We start from the raw sequence: 23062 nt of genomic DNA on the forward strand, positions 1-23062 counted from the left end.
GGAACACATGAGGAGGCAGGAGGGAATGTCTGCGTCTCCTAATTGGTTAACTGCCTTCACGTGGTATTTTTTCCCACCCATTTCTCTATTTCTTTATTTCCGCGTTTCGCATCACTCGCCACCTTGACGAGTCCCCATCGAATTGCCACGGCGAGGTATTCGAAATGATTTAATGCGATAGCGTTGCCGTTGTCAGATGGAAAACCGAGTATTTAGTGCATTGACCCCGGCAACCCCCCTTTCCCCGGGTTGATTGGGCAGCGGGCTCTTCGGGGCGGCGGTCCTTCACGGTCAAGAGGGCTGCTGTGGAACAGCTAGAACTCAGGCATTGTGCTCATAACAAAATCAGCCATCCTATCCTCTCAGCTAACCATGCTATAGATCGCAAGACTTTTTGATAAAATTACTTGAAATTGCTGTCAATCCTTTTGGTACAAATAAACGTAAAACATGTTAAATAAGCCGTATTTAGGTAATTGGCCATGGATAGCAAAAGAGCTACGAAAGGATGTGCTGTTTTGTCGACTGGAGGATAATACGGCACACATACGTCCCTATTGTCACTTCTTCATTGACGGTGGACCTCCCACTTTTGCTAAATGTAGCAAGCGGCCGACCGCACTCTGTTTCGTTCTAGATTGCCGGCAACCGGAAAGCCACTGAGCGAGAAAGACACCTTCCTGCAGCTTACCAACCGTCAACTTATCTCCATCCAGCCATGTTTCTTGGTGTGGAACCATTATTCGCAAACAAAGCTGTTTTAAGTTTCCTAAATATTAGTAGCGTCTCCTAGAGCACATGCCTCCAGGCTCTTGCGTTTCAGTGCCATGACAAGGCAGTAGTAGTATTGGCATTTGTACTTTTCAAAATATTGATCAGTAGAAACCATATATCTCAGGCCAACGGCATGCCTCAGCAGGCATTGTCATTATTTCAATACGTATGTATTTTTCTCACATTAAAGACACAGTTTTAGGGCTTTGTCCAGCCACTCTACATATATACATTTGCCGATTGTGATTGACCACGTCATCGACTGCAGTATACCATTGAGTGGTGCTCTTTGGCCATAATTGAACGTTGTGCCATAAAACCCTATATATCATCGTCACTAAAGCTCAATTATTCTGCGTTTAGTCTATGCAAACGTCTGCCACACCTACCGCTTCCTTTGACAACAGGAAGAAAATCCCACAAATAAGCCAAGTCACGTCAACGTCTCATTTGGTGGTGCGCTTTAGTTAAAAATAATTTGAGATGCACGAGTTTATCGCTTCTGTTTTCAGTAGTGGGTCATAGCCATTGCTTCGAAAAAAACAAGATGGGCAAGTCTCGGGGAGCGGGTGCAGGTAGCGTGGCACGAGCCAGAAGAAGAAGACCTTTGCCTACCCGACCGTCGCTTTTAAGGCTTTAATCGCAGCGCGTAGTCCGGAAGACGTCACCATTTCTTTCATCCCCAGGTCCCCTCGCTACTGTGGCCGTGAGGAGCTGCTGCGACAGCGGTCCCAAGAGTTGCGAGCAGCACACTTGCACATTGGACTTCTCCTGGCAAGCAAGGAGCTCCTGGAAAACCCAGTGAGCAAGGTGAGGTTTTCCCGACCAGCCATTAGTATCAATAAGAAGTTTTCCACGTCGCCCACCCAAAGTTAGGGAACGCGAACCGGTGGGCTTAACACAAGATGACAAGGCTTCTTTAGCGAAGCAAAGACGGTTGGATTCACTCGTATAGAAAACTACGCAATCGCTAGGATATGAGTAGTTATCCAGCCAGAACCACACAGATCCCACATCACTAGAGACGGCTGCGGCACACATCCGCTGTTTCGTGGTAATATCAGCGCAGTATAGCGGCACATGTGGTCATCCCTGAAATTCCAGAGAGGATGCCGCAGCCAGCGATGACATTTTCTGTTTTACCAGCATCGCAGGCATTTCCTCCTTCCCTACATTTCCTAATCCACTGACGCGTCGTTGCACATGTTGACGAGCAGCAGGAATACTTTTGTTATAAATGCGCTTTTCCTATCGAGAAGACCCGGGTTCGAGCTCATACGAAAGTGAGGTTTTTTTTTAACGCGAAGCATATTTTCAATCGTATCTGGTACTTCCGCTCAGGTACTTTATCAGGCATCATTTGTTGCCTACGTTTAAAAAAAGAATGCCGGCAAATTCCATACCATGTGGAAATTGATGTTATGCAAACGAGTGTGCGGGGAGTCTACAGAGTTAACAAAACAACCAGGAGAGCACCATGATGTAGGCGGCTGTTTCATGACCCACATTGGACGCCTGTCATGACATTCATGTCATGACCCATCATTTATGTTCGTCATACACTGGTGTCATAATATGCCAATTGGTTTCACGGTCGTTTCGTCACTTGGTATCTATGAAAGCATTAGGCGGTGGTGTCATGACCTACATGAGACACATGTCATCATGTTCATGTCCCCTACGATTATTTATGTACATCATACACTCTTCTCATACTGTGTCAGTTTTCGTACATAGCATCATGTAGGCGGCTATTTCATGACCTACACGACACGCATGCCATGACATTCATATCAGAACGCATCAGTTATGTTCGTCACACACTGTTGTCATACTAAGCCAACTTTGGTGCACACCAAAATTATAAACGGCCATAACAGCACCAAGACATAGGTGGATGGACGGGTGCACAGACAGACAGACAGACAGACAGACAGACAGACAGACAGACAGACAGACAGACAGACAGACAGACAGACAGACAGACAGACAGACAGACAGACAGACAGACAGACAGACAGACAGACAGACAGACAGACAGACAGACAGACAGACAGACAGACAGACAGACAGACAGACAGACAGACAGACAGACAGACAGACAGACAGACAGACAGACAGACAGACAGACAGACAGACAGACAGACAGACAGACAGACAGACAGACAGACAGACAGACAGACAGACAGACAGACAGACAGACAGACAGACAGACAGACAGACAGACAGACAGACAGACAGACAGACAGACAGACAGACAGACAGACAGACAGACAGACAGACAGACAGACAGACAGACAGACAGACAGACAGACAGACAGACAGACAGACAGACAGACAGACAGACAGACAGACAGACAGACAGACAGACAGACAGACAGACAGACAGACAGACAGACAGACAGACAGACAGACAGACAGACAGACAGACAGACAGACAGACAGACAGACAGACAGACAGACAGACAGACAGACAGACAGACAGACAGACAGACAGACAGACAGACAGACAGACAGACAGACAGACAGACAGACAGACAGACAGACAGACAGACAGACAGACAGACAGACAGGCAGGCAGACAGACAGACAGACAGACAGACAGACAGACAGACAGACAGACAGACAGACAGACAGACAGACAGACAGACAGACAGACAGACAGACAGACAGACAGACAGACAGACAGACAGACAGACAGACAGACAGACAGACAGACAGACAGACAGACAGACAGACAGACAGACAGACAGACAGACAGACAGACAGACAGACAGACAGACAGACAGACAGACAGACAGACAGACAGACAGACAGACAGACAGACAGACAGACAGACAGACAGACAGACAGACAGACGAATGGACGGACGGACGGACGGACGGGCTGTTGAGGGTAACTGGCGATCCTGGACTCTTGTTCCCTTGCCAGGCTATTGATCATTATCTTTTTTTTGCATATTGATATTCAACCCCACCCTTATACTCTGTAAAGATCCTCATCCGCAGTGTGTCTGAACAGCACAATGTCATCTGCAAACTAAAGGTTGCTGGGATATTGGCACCTGCTGTGCTGTGAACAATGGCACCTGCTGTGCACTTGACAGGTGCCTCGCACAGTAATTGGTTTTTGCCCTACGCAACGACACCACAGTATGGAGTGCGGATATTACACTTGTAAAGATATTAGCATTAACAATATAAGGTGTTTTCATTAGGTCGGTTTTTAAAGAACTCTGATAGATTTTAAAAAGATCGCACATGAAGAAAAGGATATTCACGGGAGTAACCTTTCCACCATCCGGTGTCACCGCTAAGAACCTTATGTCAGAAGTGTCACTATACGGTGCCTCGTTTGAGATTTCATTGTAGCACGTTATTGCAGGGTTTGAGAGATGGTTATGCAGCGCTTCGAGGCAGGTTACCGCTTTTGTGCAGCACTTGTTTTGCCTTGGCGCTATTACTGTACATGTTCTTCCTCTATACTCAGTCTGCCGTTCTTTATCAGCAATATAATGTATATAGTATACACGCAATGATTCGACGTTTTTTTTTTGTAGGCGCACTGCGATCTTTTCCGAAGCTCTGCTTGTGATCTTTCAGGACCCCTCCACGGCTACGCGCCACTGACACAGCAAGACCATGAGTGAGTATTGCTTGCCTTGTGGCACATTGTTATTTGGCCTACGGGCCAGATTTCCATTCGTTTAAATATTAATTCACCTTCTGCAGGTGAATATCCATTGCGAATCGCTCCAGCTAAGTATGAGCATGTGATGTCTACTGACAAATCGCTGTACTTACGGATATCTCTTCACTCTAAGCACTCTGACAATACGCCTTTCTTTAGCAGTCCCTCGTAACACACTCATCATTGAACATTTCGCTACGCTTTGCTCATAATAAATGGAGCCCGTCCGGCTGTCTTCTATTCATCTTTTTTAAGACGAAATGCAGTGTTCATCACATTAGATAGAGAGATAATATAGTTAAGAAATAGCCCATGTTTAGGTGCTTTTCCTAATTTCATTTCAGTTAATGCAATCATAGGCATAACCAAAAACATTGAAACGAAAACTGCCCTTGTGGACGTCCAAACCTAGCCATCCAATGAAAAGGTAATGTGAGTATGTTCACCTTTACAGCGCTTGTCTCGGAAAGCGTTACATGAGTACAGTGAAGGCACCTCTGTGAGCAATCAGGCGTCAGCAGAAGCTGTGCGTATGCATATTTATTACCATCGGTGTCTGGATCCCTTTATCTAAAACGACATCTTTATAATATTTATTTTCGTAGAAACGCAGTTCTCCAATCCTCACGGCTACATTCGTGAATGGGGGAAATTCAGTCCAGACACGTGTAGCCCAAAGCAAAAAACAGAAATTCAATAAAAGCTTCGCAACAAATCAGAAATGGGCGCTGGAATGGTGATCGAATAAATGGACAGTTAGGAGACGCCATACTCCCAATATTGCACATAAAATCTACGAAAGTGCGCAATCGGATAGCAGTATGGCATTTTTTGGGTGGTCCTTGACCTTGCAGGCTTCCGCAGAACCATTTGCTGCAAAGATGGGTTCCACAAAAATGCTAAACGAGGCGGAAGATTCAAGCAATTTGTTCATTGAATAAAGGATGAATTAGACAACAGCTTCCAATTAAACTGTTTTCAACTCGCCAACGTTGCTACAGATTTAACAGTTACATTTTTGACCGTCTATTCATATAAATCTCCTTTTGTAAAATATGGTCATTCTGGTACAGGAGATCAGCTGTCAAGTCACAAAGATGAACTAAACATGCCGCCTTCATTTCCTGTTAAATTTCACTGCTTGGTATTTGGAAACATCACGTTTTTAGATGGGCCTCGGTATCTGGAATTACCTAGTAAGATAGAAGCTTGCAAAATTGAAGGCTTGCGGGAGATGTCGACGGCAATGCGATTAACATTGAAGGAATGCCGCGACATACGACTACGGACATATGTCTATGCCGCTGGGTTCCTTTTCTGATGGTCTCACTTCACAGACTGCGCCATCTAGTCACACCACCGCAAAGTTCATGCGTGACGCTACCGCAGAACTCGTAATGAATTCGCTGTATATGTCACTAGAAAGCGACACATAAACATCGCCGCTTACTCTGTTGCCCAAGTTGGTTCGAATGCTAGGAATATTGTCTCATGAGGACGAGTACAAAGACGGCGCCGAATAAAACAATACACGACGAAGGGGAACACGAGACAGTACGTAGGCGTTTCGTGTGTTGTTTTATTCGGCGCCGTCTCTGTAATCATGGTCAACCAACTAGCACACCAACACATGCTCATGAGCACATCATCTGTATGAGCTACCAATTAAACAATGGACTATCTACCCAGTGACATAGCTTGTTGGGAAAGTGATTATAGATAGATAGATAGATAGATAGATAGATAGATAGATAGATTGATTGATAGATAGATAGATAGATAGATAGATAGATAGATAGATAGTAAATAGATAGATAGATAGATAGATAGATAGATAGATAGATAGATAGATAGATAGATAGATACATACATAGATAGACAGATAGTAAATAGATAGATAGATAGATAGATAGATACATAGATAGATAGTAAATAGATAGATAGATAGATAGATAGATAGATAGATAGATAGATAGATAGATAGATAGATAGATAGATAGATAGATAGATAGATAGATAGATAGATAGATACATAGATAGATAGATAGTAAATAGATAGATGGATGGATAGATAGATATATAGATAGATAGATAGATAGATAGATAGATAGATAGATAGATAGATAGATAGATAGATAGATAGATAGATAGATAGATAGACAGACAGACAGACAGACAGACAGACAGACAGACAGACAGACAGACAGACAGACAGACAGACAAACAGACAGACAGACAGACAGACAGACAGATAGATAGATAGATAGATAGATAGATAGATAGATAGATAGATAGATAGATAGATAGATAGATAGATAGATAGATAGATAGATAGATAGACAGACAGACAGACAGATAGAGAGATAGATAGATAGATAGATAGATAGATAGATAGATAGATAGATAGATAGATAGATAGATAAATAGATAGATAGATAGATAGATAGATAGATAGATAGATAGATAGATAGATAGATAGATAGATAGATAGATAGATAGATAGATAGATAGATAGATAGATAGATAGATAGACAGACAGACAGACAGACAGACAGACAGACAGGCAGGCAGGCAGGCAGGCAGACACAGACAGACAGACAGACAGACAGACAGACAGACAGACAGACAGACAGACAGACAGACAGACAGACAGACAGACAGACCCGAAAAGTTCATTAGGTACTCAAAAAAGCTAAAGTCCGAAAAAAAACATTAGAATTTTCAAGAAAAGCTTCACATGTAGCGAAAAATTTGCAGTGGAATGGCGATCGGCCATGAGATCAAGGCCTTCCCAGTTGGGTCCCTCAATCATAAGAGCTAATCAAAAGCCTAGCAGATCTCACAACTAGACTCAACGAATGATCACTTCGAAGACCAGACTCCAAGAATGGCAATTCAGTTCTGCGAAATGCCGTAAGCTTAAGATAATTGCGCGTTTCTCGGATTGTCTTTCGCCTTGGAGGATTCCACAGAAATAGTTTGCAAGAAAAATAGGCTTGGGAGAAATGTTAAACGTGGAGGAAATTTATGGAAGTTGTTCATTGAGATGTACACATGAACCAGCTAGCATATTGCTATGTACATGTTTTCGACTAGTTGAGATTGGTAATGCTTTAATGGTCATTTCTTTACCGTCAGTTTATATATGTGTTCTGCTGTACACGATGACCGCGCTACTTCAAATGATTAGCTAACGATTCACGTCGATGAGTTACATGCCTCGTTTTCATTTGCTGGTATGTTTCAATGCTTCGTATTTGGAAACTTTCACGTTTTCAGATGAACCCGAGATACCGGAGCCACTTGGTAAGAACATGTCATGAGCTTGCTAAATTGTAAACTTAAGACCGATGCTGACGTTAAAGAGATTAGTATTGCAGCAATGCAGCGAGACAATGCAGTAGCATAGAAAAGACGTGCTAGTTGTCGTGCTTCTCCTCTAGCGCACGCGCTGCGGCATCTAAGGGCACCACCGCAAATTCCCCGCGTGTCACGCGATCAATACGGCAGAACTTATAAAGCATTGCATTTGTCTCTGTACAGCGACACGAACAGTTGCGTTTACCCGATTACACAAGTTGTCATCATAGAGGTTCATTGAAGAGCTGCACGGATCCATCGTTTCATCATCATCGCATCATCAGCATCATGGTTTGTTCCAACGCAAGGGGACACAGACACAGACTAGAAGCAGACAGGACGACCGCTAACTCCTAACTACATTTTTCTGAAACGAAACACATATACATATATGTACATACATACATACATATATATATATATATATATATATATATATATATATATATATATATATATATATATATATACGCTTCGTTTCGTTTCGTATATATTCCGTTTTCATTTCAAAACAATTTTCGTTACAAAAAGATTCTACTTCAGATGCTCGTGCTGCGAAGATACTGACATTCACAATATAACAGAGACCAAGATTTATGACTAACGCAAGTCTCTCCTAAACATGTAATGTGGAATGCCTCGATTATTTCCCGTGTGGTTCGGCAATTGTTGTGTTGAAAGAATTTTTGTGTCTTGAAACGAAAGTTTACAACCGCAATTGAAACAATGTGACTCTAGTTCAGAAGCATTAGTCCTGTTAAGTGAATGTTTGGGTTCATTTAGTGTAATATTTAAAAAAAAAGCATTATAATTTTTAAGAAGAGCATCACATGTAGCGAAAAATGTGCCCTGGAATGGCGATCGGCCATATTTCAAGGCCTTTCCAGTGTGGTCCCTCGACCATATGAGCTAACCAAAAGGCTATCCGATATCACAACTAGACTAGCGAATTATCACTTCGAAGACCAGACTCCAAAACTGGCAATTTAGTTCTGCGGAATGCCGTAAGCTTAAGAAAATTGTGGCTTTCTTGGATGATCTTTCGCCTTTTCAGGATTCCAGAGAAGTGTGTAACTATGTGCAACTAAGTTTACGTCGTTCATTACATTACATTTGTGAATTGTGTGTATTGATAGATTTTTTGTTTTGCACGCTAGGCTTGTGTACATTCAATTTGTTTTCATTTATCTTATTTTTCGATGATATATTTTCGTGATTGTGCGTGTTTCTTTTAGTTAGCTTGCTCTTATTTAGTACACCTCTACATTGTTATAATTAACCGAGGGACCAGTTGAAGTCTTTGACTTTGGGACCCTATTCTGTATATTGTCTCATACCAATTCATTGTACTTAAATAATAATAAACTGAACTGAACTGGACTAGTTTGCCGGAAATATAGGTTCGGAGGAAATGCTAAATGCGGAGCAAATTTTTGGAAGTTGTTCGTTGAAATATACATGAACCAGCTAGCAGATTGCAATATACATGTTTTCGACCAGACGAGATTGCTACTGCTATACTGGTCATTTCTTTACCGACAATTTATGTATGTGTTGTCCTGTGCACGAAGGCCGCGTTAATTCAAAAGATAAGCTAATGAGTCACACGATGAATTACATACCTGTTCTTCTTTTGCTGGTGCATTTCAATGCTTCTTATTTGGAAATTTTCATGTTTTCAGATGAACCCGAAATACCGGAGCCAATTGGTGAGAACATGTAGTGAGCTTGCTAAATTGCAAACTTATGACGGATGCCGACGTTAACGAGATTAGCATTGAAGCAATGCAGCGAGACACCGCAATGGCAAAGTTGAGATGTGCAGGCTGTCATGTTTCTTCTCTAGCGCACGTGCTGCGGCATCTAGTGGTATAAGTGGTATCTAGTGGCAGAGTCCTCGCATGTCACGGATTCAATTGCGTGGAGCTATGGCAGAACTTATAAAGCATCGCATTTTTCTCTGAACAGCGACACAAACAGTTGCGTTTACCCAGTTACACAAGTTGTCATCATAAAGGTTCATTGAAGAGCTGCACGGATACCGTGCCATATATCCAGTTTCACATATCCAGTGCTCATATCCAGTGAACCTAGTTTGTGCGATGGCTAGATTTGAATCCAGTTTCGTGAGCACATCAGCCCGATGAGCAAGTCATTAGACTAGCTCATTAGACTATCCAGTGACTCAGCTTTACCTGAAAATGGATATAGATAAATAGATAGACAGATAGATACATACATAGATAGATAGATAGATAGATAGATAGATAGATAGATAGATAGATAGATAGATAGATAGATAGATAGATAGACAGACAGAGAGATAGATAGATAGATAGATAGATAGATAGATAGATAGATAGATAGATAGATAGATAGATAGATAGTAAATAGATAGATGGACAGATAGATACGTAGATAGATAGATAGATAGATAGATAGATAGATAGATAGATAGATAGATAGATAGATAGATAGATAGATAGATAGATAGATAGATAGATGGATGGATGGATGGATAGATAGATAGATAGATAGATAGATAGATAGATAGATAGATAGATAGATAGATAGATAGATAGATAGATAGATAGATAGATAGATAGATAGATAGATAGATAGATAGATAGATGGATGGATGGATGGATGGATAGATAGATAGATAGATAGATAGATAGATAGATAGATAGATAGATAGATAGATAGATAGATAGATAGATAGATAGATAGATAGATAGATAGATAGATAGATAGATAGATAGATAGATAGATACACAGACAGGCAGACAGACCCGAAAAGTTCATTAGGTACTCAAAAAAGCTAAACACAGAAAAAACATTAGAATTTTTAAGAAAAGCTTCACATGTAGCGAAAAAATTGGAGGACGCTTAAGCTTCGCCTTCAAGAGTGGGACGCGACAGCGTTCCCGTCGACCCGCCAAGGGGTATAAGACAATGTGCTACGGCACAGCAATCACTTACGATGCGCCCCGCATCGGACTTAGCGCCCACGTATCACGTGGTGAACGTCGAGCAACGCAGTGTTAGGCGCGGCAACGAAACGTGCGCCTGAGCGAACGAAACGAACCAAAGAACTCGGTGTCTCGGAGGGGAAACGATCTACGCCAGCCAAACGTCGTGATCGGCACGGGCAGAGAGATAGATAGTAATCTAAACCGGGAGCACGGCGAAGCGTCGTGAGGGGAGAGGGAGTCCCGCGACGCGCCTGGCAGCGGTCCCAATGCGCGCGCGGCGCGCCTCCTGTCGGGGCAGCGCCTTACATTGAGAGGAGGGGGTCTTCTGTGTTTGCCGCAAGATGGCTCTGCGTGTGCGGAAAGCGCAGAAGAAATGCAGCGGAAACGCACTTCGCAACTCGTGTAATTGTGACTTCTGTACGTTACATGTTCATAATTACCGATATACACCGCAGTATACCTTTCCACGGCTCGTTTCGAAGGCAACACCGCATTCACTAGAGGCGCGTTTGCACCGCTTGGAAGCATCGAACTCGTGGCTGAGTGGTAGCGTCTCCGTCTCACACTCCGGAGACCCGGGTTCGATTCCCACCGGGCCAATCTTGGAATTTGCTTTTTATTTATGAAGCGCCTGCCGGGATTTATCGCTCACGGTCAACGCCGCCGACGCCGACACCCGACGCCGACGACACCGGCTTTTCTGCGACACGAGCTCCTTAACGCTATCGCGTTAAAATTTGCAGTGGAATGGCGATCGGCCATGAGATCAAGGCCTTCCCAGTGGGGTCCCTCAATTATAAGAGCTAATCAAAAGCCTAGCAGATCTCACAAGTAGACTCAACGAATGATCACTTTGAAGACCAGACTCCAAGAATGGCAATTCAGTTCTGCGAAATGCCGTAAGCTTAAGACAATTGTGTGTATCTCGGATGGTCTTTCGCCTTGCAGGATTCCACAGAAATAGTTTGCAAGAAATATAGGCTTGGGAGAAATGTTAAACGCGGAGGAAATTTATGGAAGTTGTTCATTGAGATGTACACATCAACCAGCTAGCAGATTACAATATACATGTTTTCGACTAGTTGAGATTGGTAATGCTTTAATGGTCATTTCTTTACCGTCAGTTTATACATGTGTTCTGCTGTACACGATGACCGCGCTACTTCAAAAGATGAGCTAACGATTCACGACGATGAGTTACATGCCTGGTTTTCATTTGCTGGTATGTTTCAATGCTTCGTATTTCGAAACTTTCACGTTTTCAGATGAACCCGAGATACCGGAGCCACTTGGTAAGAACATGTCATGAGCTTGCTAAATTGTAAACTTAAGACCGATGCTCACGTTAAAGAGATTAGTATTGAAGCAATGCAGCGAGACAATGCAGTAGCATAGAAAAGACGTGCTGGTTGTCGTGCTTCTCCTCTAGCGCACGCGCTGCGGCATCTAAGGGCACCACCGCAAATTCCCCGCGTGTCACGCGATCAATACGGCAGAACTTATAAAGCATTGCATTTGTCTCTGTACAGCGACACGAACAGTTGCGTTTACCCGGTTACAGAAGTTGTCATCATAGAGGTTCATTGAAGAGCTGCACGGATCCCGTGCCATATATCGAGCTTCATATATCCAGTGCTCATATCCAGAGAACCTAGTTGGTACGATGGCTAGTTTTGAATCCAGTTTCGTGAGCACATCAGCACGATGAGCAAGTCATTAGATTAGCTCATTAGACTATCCAGTGACTCAGCTTTATGGGAAAAGGGATAAAGATAAATAGATAGATAGATAGATAGATAGATAGATAGATAGATAGATAGATAGATAGATAGATAGATAGATAGATAGATAGACAGACAGACAGACAGACAGACAGACAGACAGACAGACAGACAGACAGACAGACAGACAGACAGACAGACAGACCGACAGACAGACAGACAGACAGACAGACAGACAGACAGACAGACAGACAGACAGACAGACAGACAGACAGACAGACACACAGACAGACAGACAGACAGACAGACAGACAGACAGACAGACAGACAGACAGACAGACAGACAGACAGACAGACAGACAGACAGACAGACCCCGGAAGCAGTTATATACCGTAAAAACTAATCGCATAACAAACCCAAGAAAATTCTGAAAAACGCTTCGCATTCAATAAAGATTCCCCCTGGAAAGGCGATATTACGCGAGATCAGAGCCAGGGTTCTCGCTATAACATCTCAGCTAGCCATAAGGTTAGCAGGTCTCATAACTAGGCGGAATAAATTGAACCGTTCGGACACCGACTCCCAATACGACAAATGAATACGACAATGAATCGTCCTTCAATTCGCAGGCTTCCGCAGAGGTAATAGCCCCAAATGATGGTTTGATAAAGACGCTAAATATGGAGGATGACATTTTCAACCTCTTCGTGGAAGTGAATGTGACATAGCAACTGTTTCTTTTGCACTTTTCAACTCGCTGCTATTGATGCCGCTTTGTTGGCTGATTGTCTTGCCGACAACTGATATGGAGCATCAGCTGATTTATGAGATGAGCTGACTAATCACGATGTTTGCGGAAAATTTTGGGCTGCGCTTGCTGTAAATTTCAACACCTGAGAATGCGAATATTTCACGTCTCCAGGCGCACTCCAGGGGGGTCAACCACCTGGCAACAACATGTTCCAGGCTTTAAATATATATATATACATATATATATATATATATATATATATATATATATATATATATATATATATATATATATATATACGTATAGCCATGGCTTTAGCTAATTCTAACGCTATTGAAGCTACGTGACACCTATTTATTGAGGCAAGCTCTACACGAGAATGAAGTCTCACATTACTTCTACCTTAACCGCATCGTGTAAATTATTTGTGGATTTTTCAAATTTCCCCACTCTAAATATTCACGCTCGTTATATATATTAAAAAATTGACTCCCAATTCTGGCCTAACGAATGTGAATATTTAGAGAATCATTTGAAAACCACAAGTACAACTGCTCAGAGGGGTATGCAGTGCTTTATGCCTTTAGAGTAAAGGTAGTAATGATATTTTAGAGTAATGATATTGATGGGATTAATTATCAATTTGACAGCACGCCGCCGCTCATAGAGGTGCTGCAAAATCGAGGTAGTCAGTTCATAGGCTGCTTATTTTACATACGAAAGGGTAGAGACTTCCCTCCCCACGTCACAAGCGGTCGTTGCCATGGCCGCTTGCGCAACATCAATCTTTACCGGGGAACCTATGCAAGGAGTGCTTCGCATTGCATGTAAGCACAGGAGCGCCTGATCATCAATCACGTGGTTGAGATGGTTGCTTTGAGCTTGTTCTTTATTGAAAGGCGTGGAGCTCTGCATGTTGTACGCATGATTTCAAATAATGTGTGCATTGTTCACTTAAATTTGCTTAGTGCTTGTGGTCTACGCTTAACGAGAGTATAAGCGGTTACAGATGCGAGTATCAGCCATTGATGGGGACAGTCTTCCGGTGACTTTACACCACGAAGATATCTAGAGATCCTAGCCATAGACAGTGCCGCTGTTAAAAGAAGTAGCACTATATTCAGGTAACGGCGAGTGGCTAAAATATTTCTCAGTTATGTTCACCGAAAAATTGTTTCGTCGTTCACCTGAAGTGCTCTCATATCCTTACCCAGCCCGGCTTATCCAAGTCAAGCTATCTTCCTGCAGGAAGCACACACACTTTCTAATTTGCGGCAGTTCTATAGATAACATTACTTGTGGCTATTGTAATGTCTGACGGATGTGCTGTACATAAGGCTAAAAGAAAAACAATCCAAAATCCCGCGTTCGCAAATTGCGTTACGTCGGCATTCACTCATAGAAGTCTCATTATGAGACGTTCTCGCCACACACTTTTACAATGGGCCGTGGCCTCAAGTGATCACAGTGGCGCATCAAGGCGCATTGTCAGGGACGGTAAAAGCGAACAAAAGGTACAGCGCTATTCGATTCAGAGAAGTTTTGTACCGCGTTAAAGTTCAATGTCAAGCAGGATGCTTTTCTACGATTGCTAGGTTGCACTTGCCATGGCAGAAAGTACTTTGCATGCGTGAAACGTAGTGAAACAGTTACCTGCCACGAAGGTCTAATGTCAAGGCATTCGTTCCTTCGGGATTCTTAGTGGCGTACTCAGGTAATGGGGGAATTATTTGTTTCAGCTGCGGCGAGGTTCGAAGCAATTTTGAATTCCCTCGGTTTTCGTGCACCTTACCCACCTGAATGTGCACGTTGTAGACAAGAATGTTGAAACAATATTACGGACATTTTATTCCGTTATTTGGCCATGCCTTTCAACATTGAGTTGCTGGGAAAAGATCAAATATCAACCTTCTATGAAGAACAAAAAAGGGCATATGTTAATTCTGATAAATATTTCAGGCATGCTATACTTTACAAGCCATATGCTTCCGATAAATTTAATAAATTTTTAAATTTATTTTCTAAAAAATAAAATGTGGCACTGACGTGACGTGATGCAAGAAGACGAATTGCGTGATTGTGATGCTATCTTTGTCCACCTTTGTTTGCAATAACCTTAGCCGAAAACCGTTCCGGTAGGTCTCGGTGAATTTGTCATGCAAATTAACAGCTTCCCTGTGTTTATGTTACATAGAGGAATGTCGTTTGAAAGGGCTAATCTCTAGCAAGCAATATTGTAAGCATCATGGATGCTCCGATTTTACTTTTCATAATTCTACGGAGGTCACAAAATTGGGCCATGCAAATATGCCGGACATATTTTTTTTTGTCCCGGCGCACATGAGTGGCAGCGTTGTGTTTGTGTTTTGTTATCACATTCGTTAGCGGTGCACATTGCGAGGAATGCACTTGATTTGTGATCGGGATTACGTGGGTAAGATTTCTCGCATTGCAATGTACCTAGTCCATCTATTTATAATACTAATCGCTAAGAGTCGCATAGTTTGCTATAAGGTCACAATTCCTTGTGCTTAGGAAGATTCTAAGATAACACATGATATTAAACTTGGAACGCCTTCTACACGCTCAAATAAAAAAAGTTGTAAATTAACCGCGATGTCTCAGCCATATATCGTGCGAAAGAACAAGCCGGAGAATGCGCAAAGTATGCGCAAGATGTCAGCGCGATAAAAAAAAAACGACTTTCATTTCTAAATATTTTGTAAACGGATATCCTATATCAAAAGATGAGGTCATGGGGCTGTTGTCGGCTCTGACTAGCCGGGCTGTCCTTTATTGATGCACGGTTTGAAAACTCATAGTCGCACCTGCAACTAATAGTTGCGATGTGCTTGTTTGTTTTTCCCTTCTTCTAAATACGTTTTGTACCTTGTAGTTAGCCTTAAATGTCAATAAGAACCTAATGTTAATGCCTAAACTAATTTTTCGCGCCTTCAGGCAATATTATGCGTCATGCTGGCGTATTTACCCTCTTGAGCTTGAAATCGACTTCTTTTTGTATGGAATAAGACACGCAGCGCCGGATGAGTGTGCTTAATTTCAAATGTTATTCATTTTGCACCTTGCAGTTGGCGAGTAAGTCAAACCACTGGAACTAAGTATTCCTTCTGCTTCTACTTATATACTTTGTGAATGCTGTCCCACGTCGAGAGTATGTCAATATCTTGCCCATCAAATTGATCAACAAAAATATTTACATATGGAGCTTACGATATGAAAGAAACGCTGCATACACTTAACAAGTGTACTTACATGTTGCCTGTGGTGTAGCTCAAACGGGGCACATGAAGCGAAACAAGGTACGCAGACAAGGCATCGAAAACGGGTGCCCGAATCTTTGCCTTCCCTGTTGTCTTGCGTGCGTTGTTTGCGCTAGACATCAGGGGCGCTATAACGTAAAACTATTCCAAGCTCCACGATTGGTCAGAAACGTTTTTCGACCACCCCCATTTCACCTGTCTGTCACGCGACTTCACAAAAACCGCGATACCTCCCCATCTGATATGATGTGTACACATATTTTCGCCATTAGCCACCGGCTATTGGTCAAAAGTTTTCGGGCTGCACCCACTTCACCTGCCAGTCACGCGACGTCACAAAACCGCGAAAACCCACCGCGTCATAGTGAGGCGTACGCATTAAAGATGCATTTATGTGCGGAACAAAACTTATTTTCTTCTGAATAGCCGCAGGCTGCCCCATTCCAATAGCCTTATAAGATGCCTGCCGCCGATCGCTTAGACACTGGCGACTCACACCTGCCGGAGAGCATGGGTGTACTTGCATATAATAAATATTCTTGCGTGGCTGTGTAATGTTTTCGAGAACTTTCGGCACGTTTACCAACTCATTCTGCCAATTCTTCTTTACTGAGTTTCCCTTTTAGCGTCATTCGTTAGCTTCCATTGAATGCCACCGTGATTTTCGACCAGCCACCGCAAGCTAAGTAAGGAAAAGCCGACAAATCGCATACGCCGGCACCACCCTCTTCATGCAGTTATCAATTTTAAGTGCACTGGCTCTGCCCCATGTAATCCCTCTCCACTTAAGCATTCTCCTCGCCTCTTGATAGCGAACTAGATACGACAAGCCGCTAAGTGTAGGCAATGTTATTCATTTTTCAAGCAAACAAAAGTGACCTCCTATGAACGAGGAGAGCGTTTTATTGGTGTGTTCAGACAACCATGCGGGTGACCGCCCGGTGCTTGCGTCGCTGGTTACGCAAATTTGACGTCAGGAGATTGAAATAGAAACATATTGGAAGAGTTATACGCTTTAGGGCCCCAGGTAATGTAATACCAACTCGGCCCTCAGGTTATTCGGTTATTGACCACGCTCTTTTTATTTGCTATGTTTGTCTACTGTTACTTTGACCTATGTTTTCAGAGAGGTTGGTATATTCGGGATAGCGACTGGTCAAAGGGTATCATAGTAGAACAGTCACAGCTACATTTTGTTGTGGGCGTAGCGAAATGCATTTTACCACAACTTATGCGATGTCGCTGCAAAAACTTCAGCTTTATCGTCTTCATATTTCACATGCAGGGCCCAGCTGCCTCCTTTTTTAAATACGCGCTTTCATTACATTCGTGCCACTTAACCTCCTTGATAGCAGATCAGCATCCTCGTCCGCATTAAGGACCACAATCATTGCTTGGACATATCCAGAGGACATTCACCTTATTGAATGACCATCAACAGTTCCCCGGAGAGACGCAGTGCATCTCATACACGCTGGGGTGACACTTCCGATTCTGTAACACAATGTAAACGGAACAGGATAGCGAGGGAAGGATGCAAGTGGCGATGTACAAGTGAGGGTAAGCTCTCTATCGAATGCATCCATGTTTTTCTCCATACAGCGAAATTGGCAAGCAGGAGGCAAACAACAAATCAATTCTTATGTAGTTGTTTATCAACATCTTATGATGTGATAATTGTAGTCAATAAACTACCTCACTGTGGGGCCCAGGGACGCCCTTTCTGAGGTTTAACAAAAAAAAAGTTTTGGCACGTCTATATTGTCACTTGGTGGTGAGGTTAAGAACACAGTATCAATACTGTGAAAGACAAAACTTTTATTGGGCGAACCTGTGCCCACAAAACAGGCTACACTTATAGTACTACGATAGCGGCGAACATGGTCGGCGATCGTCGAAAATCTGGCCAGCGGGTCAAGCGCGTCGGCTTTTATACAGCAGTCATCGAATGTTTCAGACTAATCGTTGGGACCCGCATGCTTTCTACGAAGTTCTACACCTTTCGCGTCAAGCGATGAAATCAGATAACTCAAGGTTCGGTGACAGTAGACAGCGGATAGAAGCATCGATAACTTTCCAGAAACTTCGGACACATGCAGGTGCGTCCCGCGCTGTGCGATAACATTTGTTAGGCGGCAAAATGTGTCGCCCGAGAAAGACAAGTACACGTGTCAATATGTCAAATATATCGAGCTCAGACTTGGCGTCAAATATTGAAGCGAATGTTTTATGGCGCGCGACGGGGCCTTGAGGCTGCCTAACGTACCCATAACATCGCTTAACTATTATCCGGAGTGCTTAGGATGACATTTGACAACTTCCACGTTTCCTAAAGCTACGTACATTTTTATGCGATCATATCTTCGCAGCTCTGGATAACTACAAAATTAAAATGTAATTGTACTCTTCATGTATACATTTCATAAAACGCTGGATTGTGTAGCGCAGAAGTTAAAGGTATCTTTTCATTTTTCTCGTAGTCAAGTTTTGTAGATAACTATCGGAATGTCTTTTGCATAAAACCTTTGCAAAACTTAATACGCTACGCCATGGCTCATACTTCCTTACAGCTTTATGGGCTTGCATGTTAACCTGAGTTATTCGCGCTAATGACTTTTGGTGACCTAACAGTACACTTCTCCAATAATCCCTGCAGCCATGACTCCAACGGTCATGAACGTGTCTACGCAATCATCGCTTGTTTGATATCCGTCGGAGTCGTCTGTTTGGTAGCCTTCACAGTGCTTGGAACATTAACAAAATGTAAGTGAAACGATGGTATATCGTTTTCCAATTTCACCATTAAACGGGTCACATATAGCCTTCTTGTGTACTGCCTCTCGAGTAAATTAAGCTTCGCCGCATGCGTTGCAGCTGCGCAGGTACTCCCTAGAAGAATTGTACGTAACGAGTTACGTATAATCACCTATCTGTAATCAATTAGGCCCATGTGTACTTATTATTTGATGAATTACTTATTTCCTCTGGAACGCTCATTCTAATTCAATTACTCTTTGCGCAAGCAATTGTATTTCATCGGTCACTTTAGACCCAACACAAGCACTAGCAGGCGACGCAGTCTTGAGCCCTCGAAGTTGGCAGAAATTAGAGTAGAATGCCCGCACTCAGGCTAGGCCGCCGCTTCGTGGTAGCTAATGGCGATCAGTAGGATTTTTCTTCGCCTATCTCCACTAGGTAGGTTCCTGCGCTGCTATGGCTCGATAATGAAGGCCACTTCGGATGTTGAGGCCACACAATCAACTGCTGGCAAGTTTTGCAGCTGTTTCATTTATTCTACTGGGAGTGCCTTCTCCTAATCCCATTTCCATTTAGGCACTGCCCTTCGGATAGGAACAACACGTGATCATCGTGGCATAGAATAATCGTAATTGTGTGCAAGATGTTCGCAGTTACAACACCACCCTTCCATACTTTGGCACATCGATCGATATTTTTTTTTTTTAGCATCGCAACTTCTTTCCTCATAGAAGCAATATAAACAGCTACAAAAAAGGTTGGAGATGCCTGAAGAAAACATTAAAAAGGTAGTAGTAGCGAAGATACACAACATACTTAGAACTGAGGTGAAACAGCGCGAAAACGACGAGGACACAAGGAAACAAATACCACAGACAAGCGCTGTTTTTCTTTTTTTTTGGGTATTTGTTTCCTTGTGTCCTCGTCTTTTTCGCGCTGTTTCACCTCAGTTCTAAGTATGAACCAACTAGCCCTCATCAAGATCTTACTAACACACAAGATACGCGTGAAGGGCTATACACTAAACACCTAAAATATATACATGCTCTTTTTCGAAATTTTCATGCACTTCCTGATTCTGACATGCTCTTTTTCTGATTCACGTGATACTGGGGAACCGCGGACTAGGTTTGGCCATCTTGCGTTCGTTTATTATATTGTGTAAAAATACTGTGACACTCCAATCTTGTGACTATTGCATGGACTGCGATGGGAATCGTTAATGGCAACAGTCATATTGCCTACGTAAACTATACACGTTTGGTACGCCGCACCCGCATTTCGGTGGGGCCTAAATGCTCAAACAGCCGTGTATTTAGATTTATGGGCACATTAAAGAACCCCAGGTGGCCCAATTTCCGGAGTCCCCCACTACGGCGTGGCTCATAATCAGAAAGTGGTTTTGTCACGTAAAACCCCAAAATTTTTTTATTTAATTTTAACACCGCACAGCGTGTACAACACGTACTTTCAAGATACAATACCAACTGCAAAAACCGACAATAAGCATACGTGAAAAAAACTTAGGCAAGATAACGTATAGAGGAAAATAATTGTAAAGGTCAAGAGAAGTGTAGAAATATTAAGCTAAGATGAGATGAAATGGGCGAAATAGCTTCCATAAGGTTGTGGAGACAGAAGCCATAATAACCTAAGTCTAATTTTTGCAGTTTAAAAAGTATCGACAGATGCTTTCCTCTGTTTTAACAGAAACGTCGGTTTCTTAACGCGGTTTTTAGTTTAAGATCCTCCTTCGATTGCAACAATTCCTAATGCAAATTCTGTGCGCAGCTTTATACGTCTTTTCCTTTCGCAATTCATTGGTTGAAGTGGCCACCCTGGCTCTTGCGGCGCGTGGCAAGCTGACGAAAGTGTAGCACGACTGCCTAGCTCATCGGGAGATCGCCAGAGGTATCGCGAGGATGACGCGTGGGCACCAAGCCACTGGCGCTGCCGCAGACAGACCTCCGCTCATGCAGCTCTTGTATCGTTGGCGTCATCGGCGAGCAGACGAGGAGCTCTACTCTGGCGCCATCTCGTAGACGTCGTCGCCGCAGAGCCCGTCTTGCGTGGCACTAAGCCTTTCTTATCGCGCTTTCGCTACATCCTCCTCCACCGCTTTCCTCCTAATGGTGCCGCTTCACCCTTTTCCTCCGCTTTTCTCCTCACGCTCTCTTCACTGTCATCGTGTTTCATCCCCCGCTCGTCTCCGCGTTCGATCTCATCGTTCACTCTGCTCGTTCGCTCGGTTACGCCTGCGCTCGGCGGAACCTCAGAGCTCTGCTATAAAAACATTTGCCGCATAAATTCTAATTCGTTGGTAGCATAGCGAGGCCTTCGAACTCCTCAACCTCAACACCGCGAGGTAACATACGAGCGCTTATGGGCCACTTGGATGTTACGTTATCAATGTATGAGGTTGAGACTGTGGATAAATTATTGCTCCACATTCGCCCCCTTCGCCATGAGCAGCGATGGTTCACAGTTTTGAATGTAATCGTGTAAGCATATTCAACTACCCAAGAAAGCAGGCGGGTGGATGGCACCGCGCTAGGTCAATTGCGCGCGTGATTCAGAAGATGTCACTTCGGCTCCAAACGACAAGATGTTCTTTTGTTCGCCTTCTATCAGTAGAACTTAACAATTTTCCCTAAGCATCTCTTGCTACATTGTCTGTCTTTTTTGTGTGTGCATGGCGTTGAAGAGCGAGATGGCAGGTCCTCGCATCCTCTTATTTTTGTGTGGCAAAACGAATGACTACTTTAGAGCACGCCATAGTTCAAAATTCAACTAACACACGCAACGTGATAACGACGATGATGTTGACGATAGGTAATGACATCTGCTTTGAGTTCGCATTGAGACAGCCACTTAGCCTCTATTAGCCATGCGTGCGTTGACAAATCGTAACGCAGCACCTTGACGGTGCGTGGCTTTAGCACATTAGATTAGCTGCTAATTCATGCAAGCCTTTATTTAATACATGCGAGCCTTGTGGCATGGTGTCTTCTCTCGTTGTGTTATGGTCCGATGGCTGTCATACGCAACGAACCCTACGAATATCGGTGGGTGGCTTGACAATAGGCAGATGCCAATAGCGCCCATCCTTGTCCACATTGTTCGTTAGTGGCAGTTTCTTAATTTGCGTTAATGTCCCATAAATAAAATTCAAGACCATCTATATCAACAGTCAGTTATGCCACTCTCCTTTCAGCATTTCTCCGCTCGCTCTATCAGGGACCTTTTTTCGCTATTACGAATGAAACCTCAATAAGACCACTTGTTCTGGTATGCTTTTTTGGTGTTTATTTACGAAATCTAGCTCACGAAGTTTTCGCGAAGTAAGTGAGCTTCTTAAATTTCCTAGTAAATGTAGAGTGGTAATTGTTCGTATATTACTGCGTATGTTTATTAGGCGCTAAAATTAAGAGCTAGTTTGAAATAAGAGACAACACAGATTTCTCTGTTCGTACACATGTAAAAAGAGGAAATGCCTTTCTTTGACCACCAGTGGATCTATTGTGAATAAATGTGTAACGTTCGAGAGAAAAGGTTAAATTAGACTGAATAGATAACGGAGATATTTATTATAATCCTAAAATTGTCTAAAATATTTCCCTACGTTTCAAACAAATATATGTGCGGCCTTTACACATACAAAACTTGGTACAAAAACGAGAAATCGTAGTTCTGTAAATTGCGTATGTTAAGAGTCAGATCTGATTTATGAATTGAGAGCATGTGAGAAAATT

General features: G+C 42.9%; 1 protein-coding gene across 21 annotated transcripts in view; it reads left to right on the plus strand.

Annotated features, from left to right (window-relative positions):
• The window catches only part of LOC135908912 (uncharacterized), a 199097-nt gene that overhangs the window by 72740 nt on the left and 103295 nt on the right, over positions 1 to 23062 (plus strand). For 11 of the 21 annotated variants that reach the window (XM_070524978.1, XM_070524991.1, XM_070524990.1 and 8 more), the window contains 3 exons: positions 7744 to 7770; positions 9507 to 9533; positions 12065 to 12091. In XM_070524978.1, the coding sequence (XP_070381079.1) occupies positions 7744 to 7770; positions 9507 to 9533; positions 12065 to 12091 (81 nt within the window). Of the gene's footprint in view, positions 1 to 1317; positions 1585 to 4333; positions 4420 to 4505; positions 4530 to 7740; positions 7771 to 9506; positions 9534 to 12064; positions 12092 to 23062 lie in introns of those variants that run through there. The other 10 variants (XM_065440742.2, XM_070524983.1, XM_070524986.1 and 7 more) reach the window with 7 other exon arrangements.

The sequence above is a fragment of the Dermacentor albipictus genome, chromosome 9 (assembly GCF_038994185.2).
Source record: "Dermacentor albipictus isolate Rhodes 1998 colony chromosome 9, USDA_Dalb.pri_finalv2, whole genome shotgun sequence".
Classification (NCBI taxonomy): Eukaryota; Metazoa; Arthropoda; class Arachnida; order Ixodida; family Ixodidae; genus Dermacentor; species Dermacentor albipictus.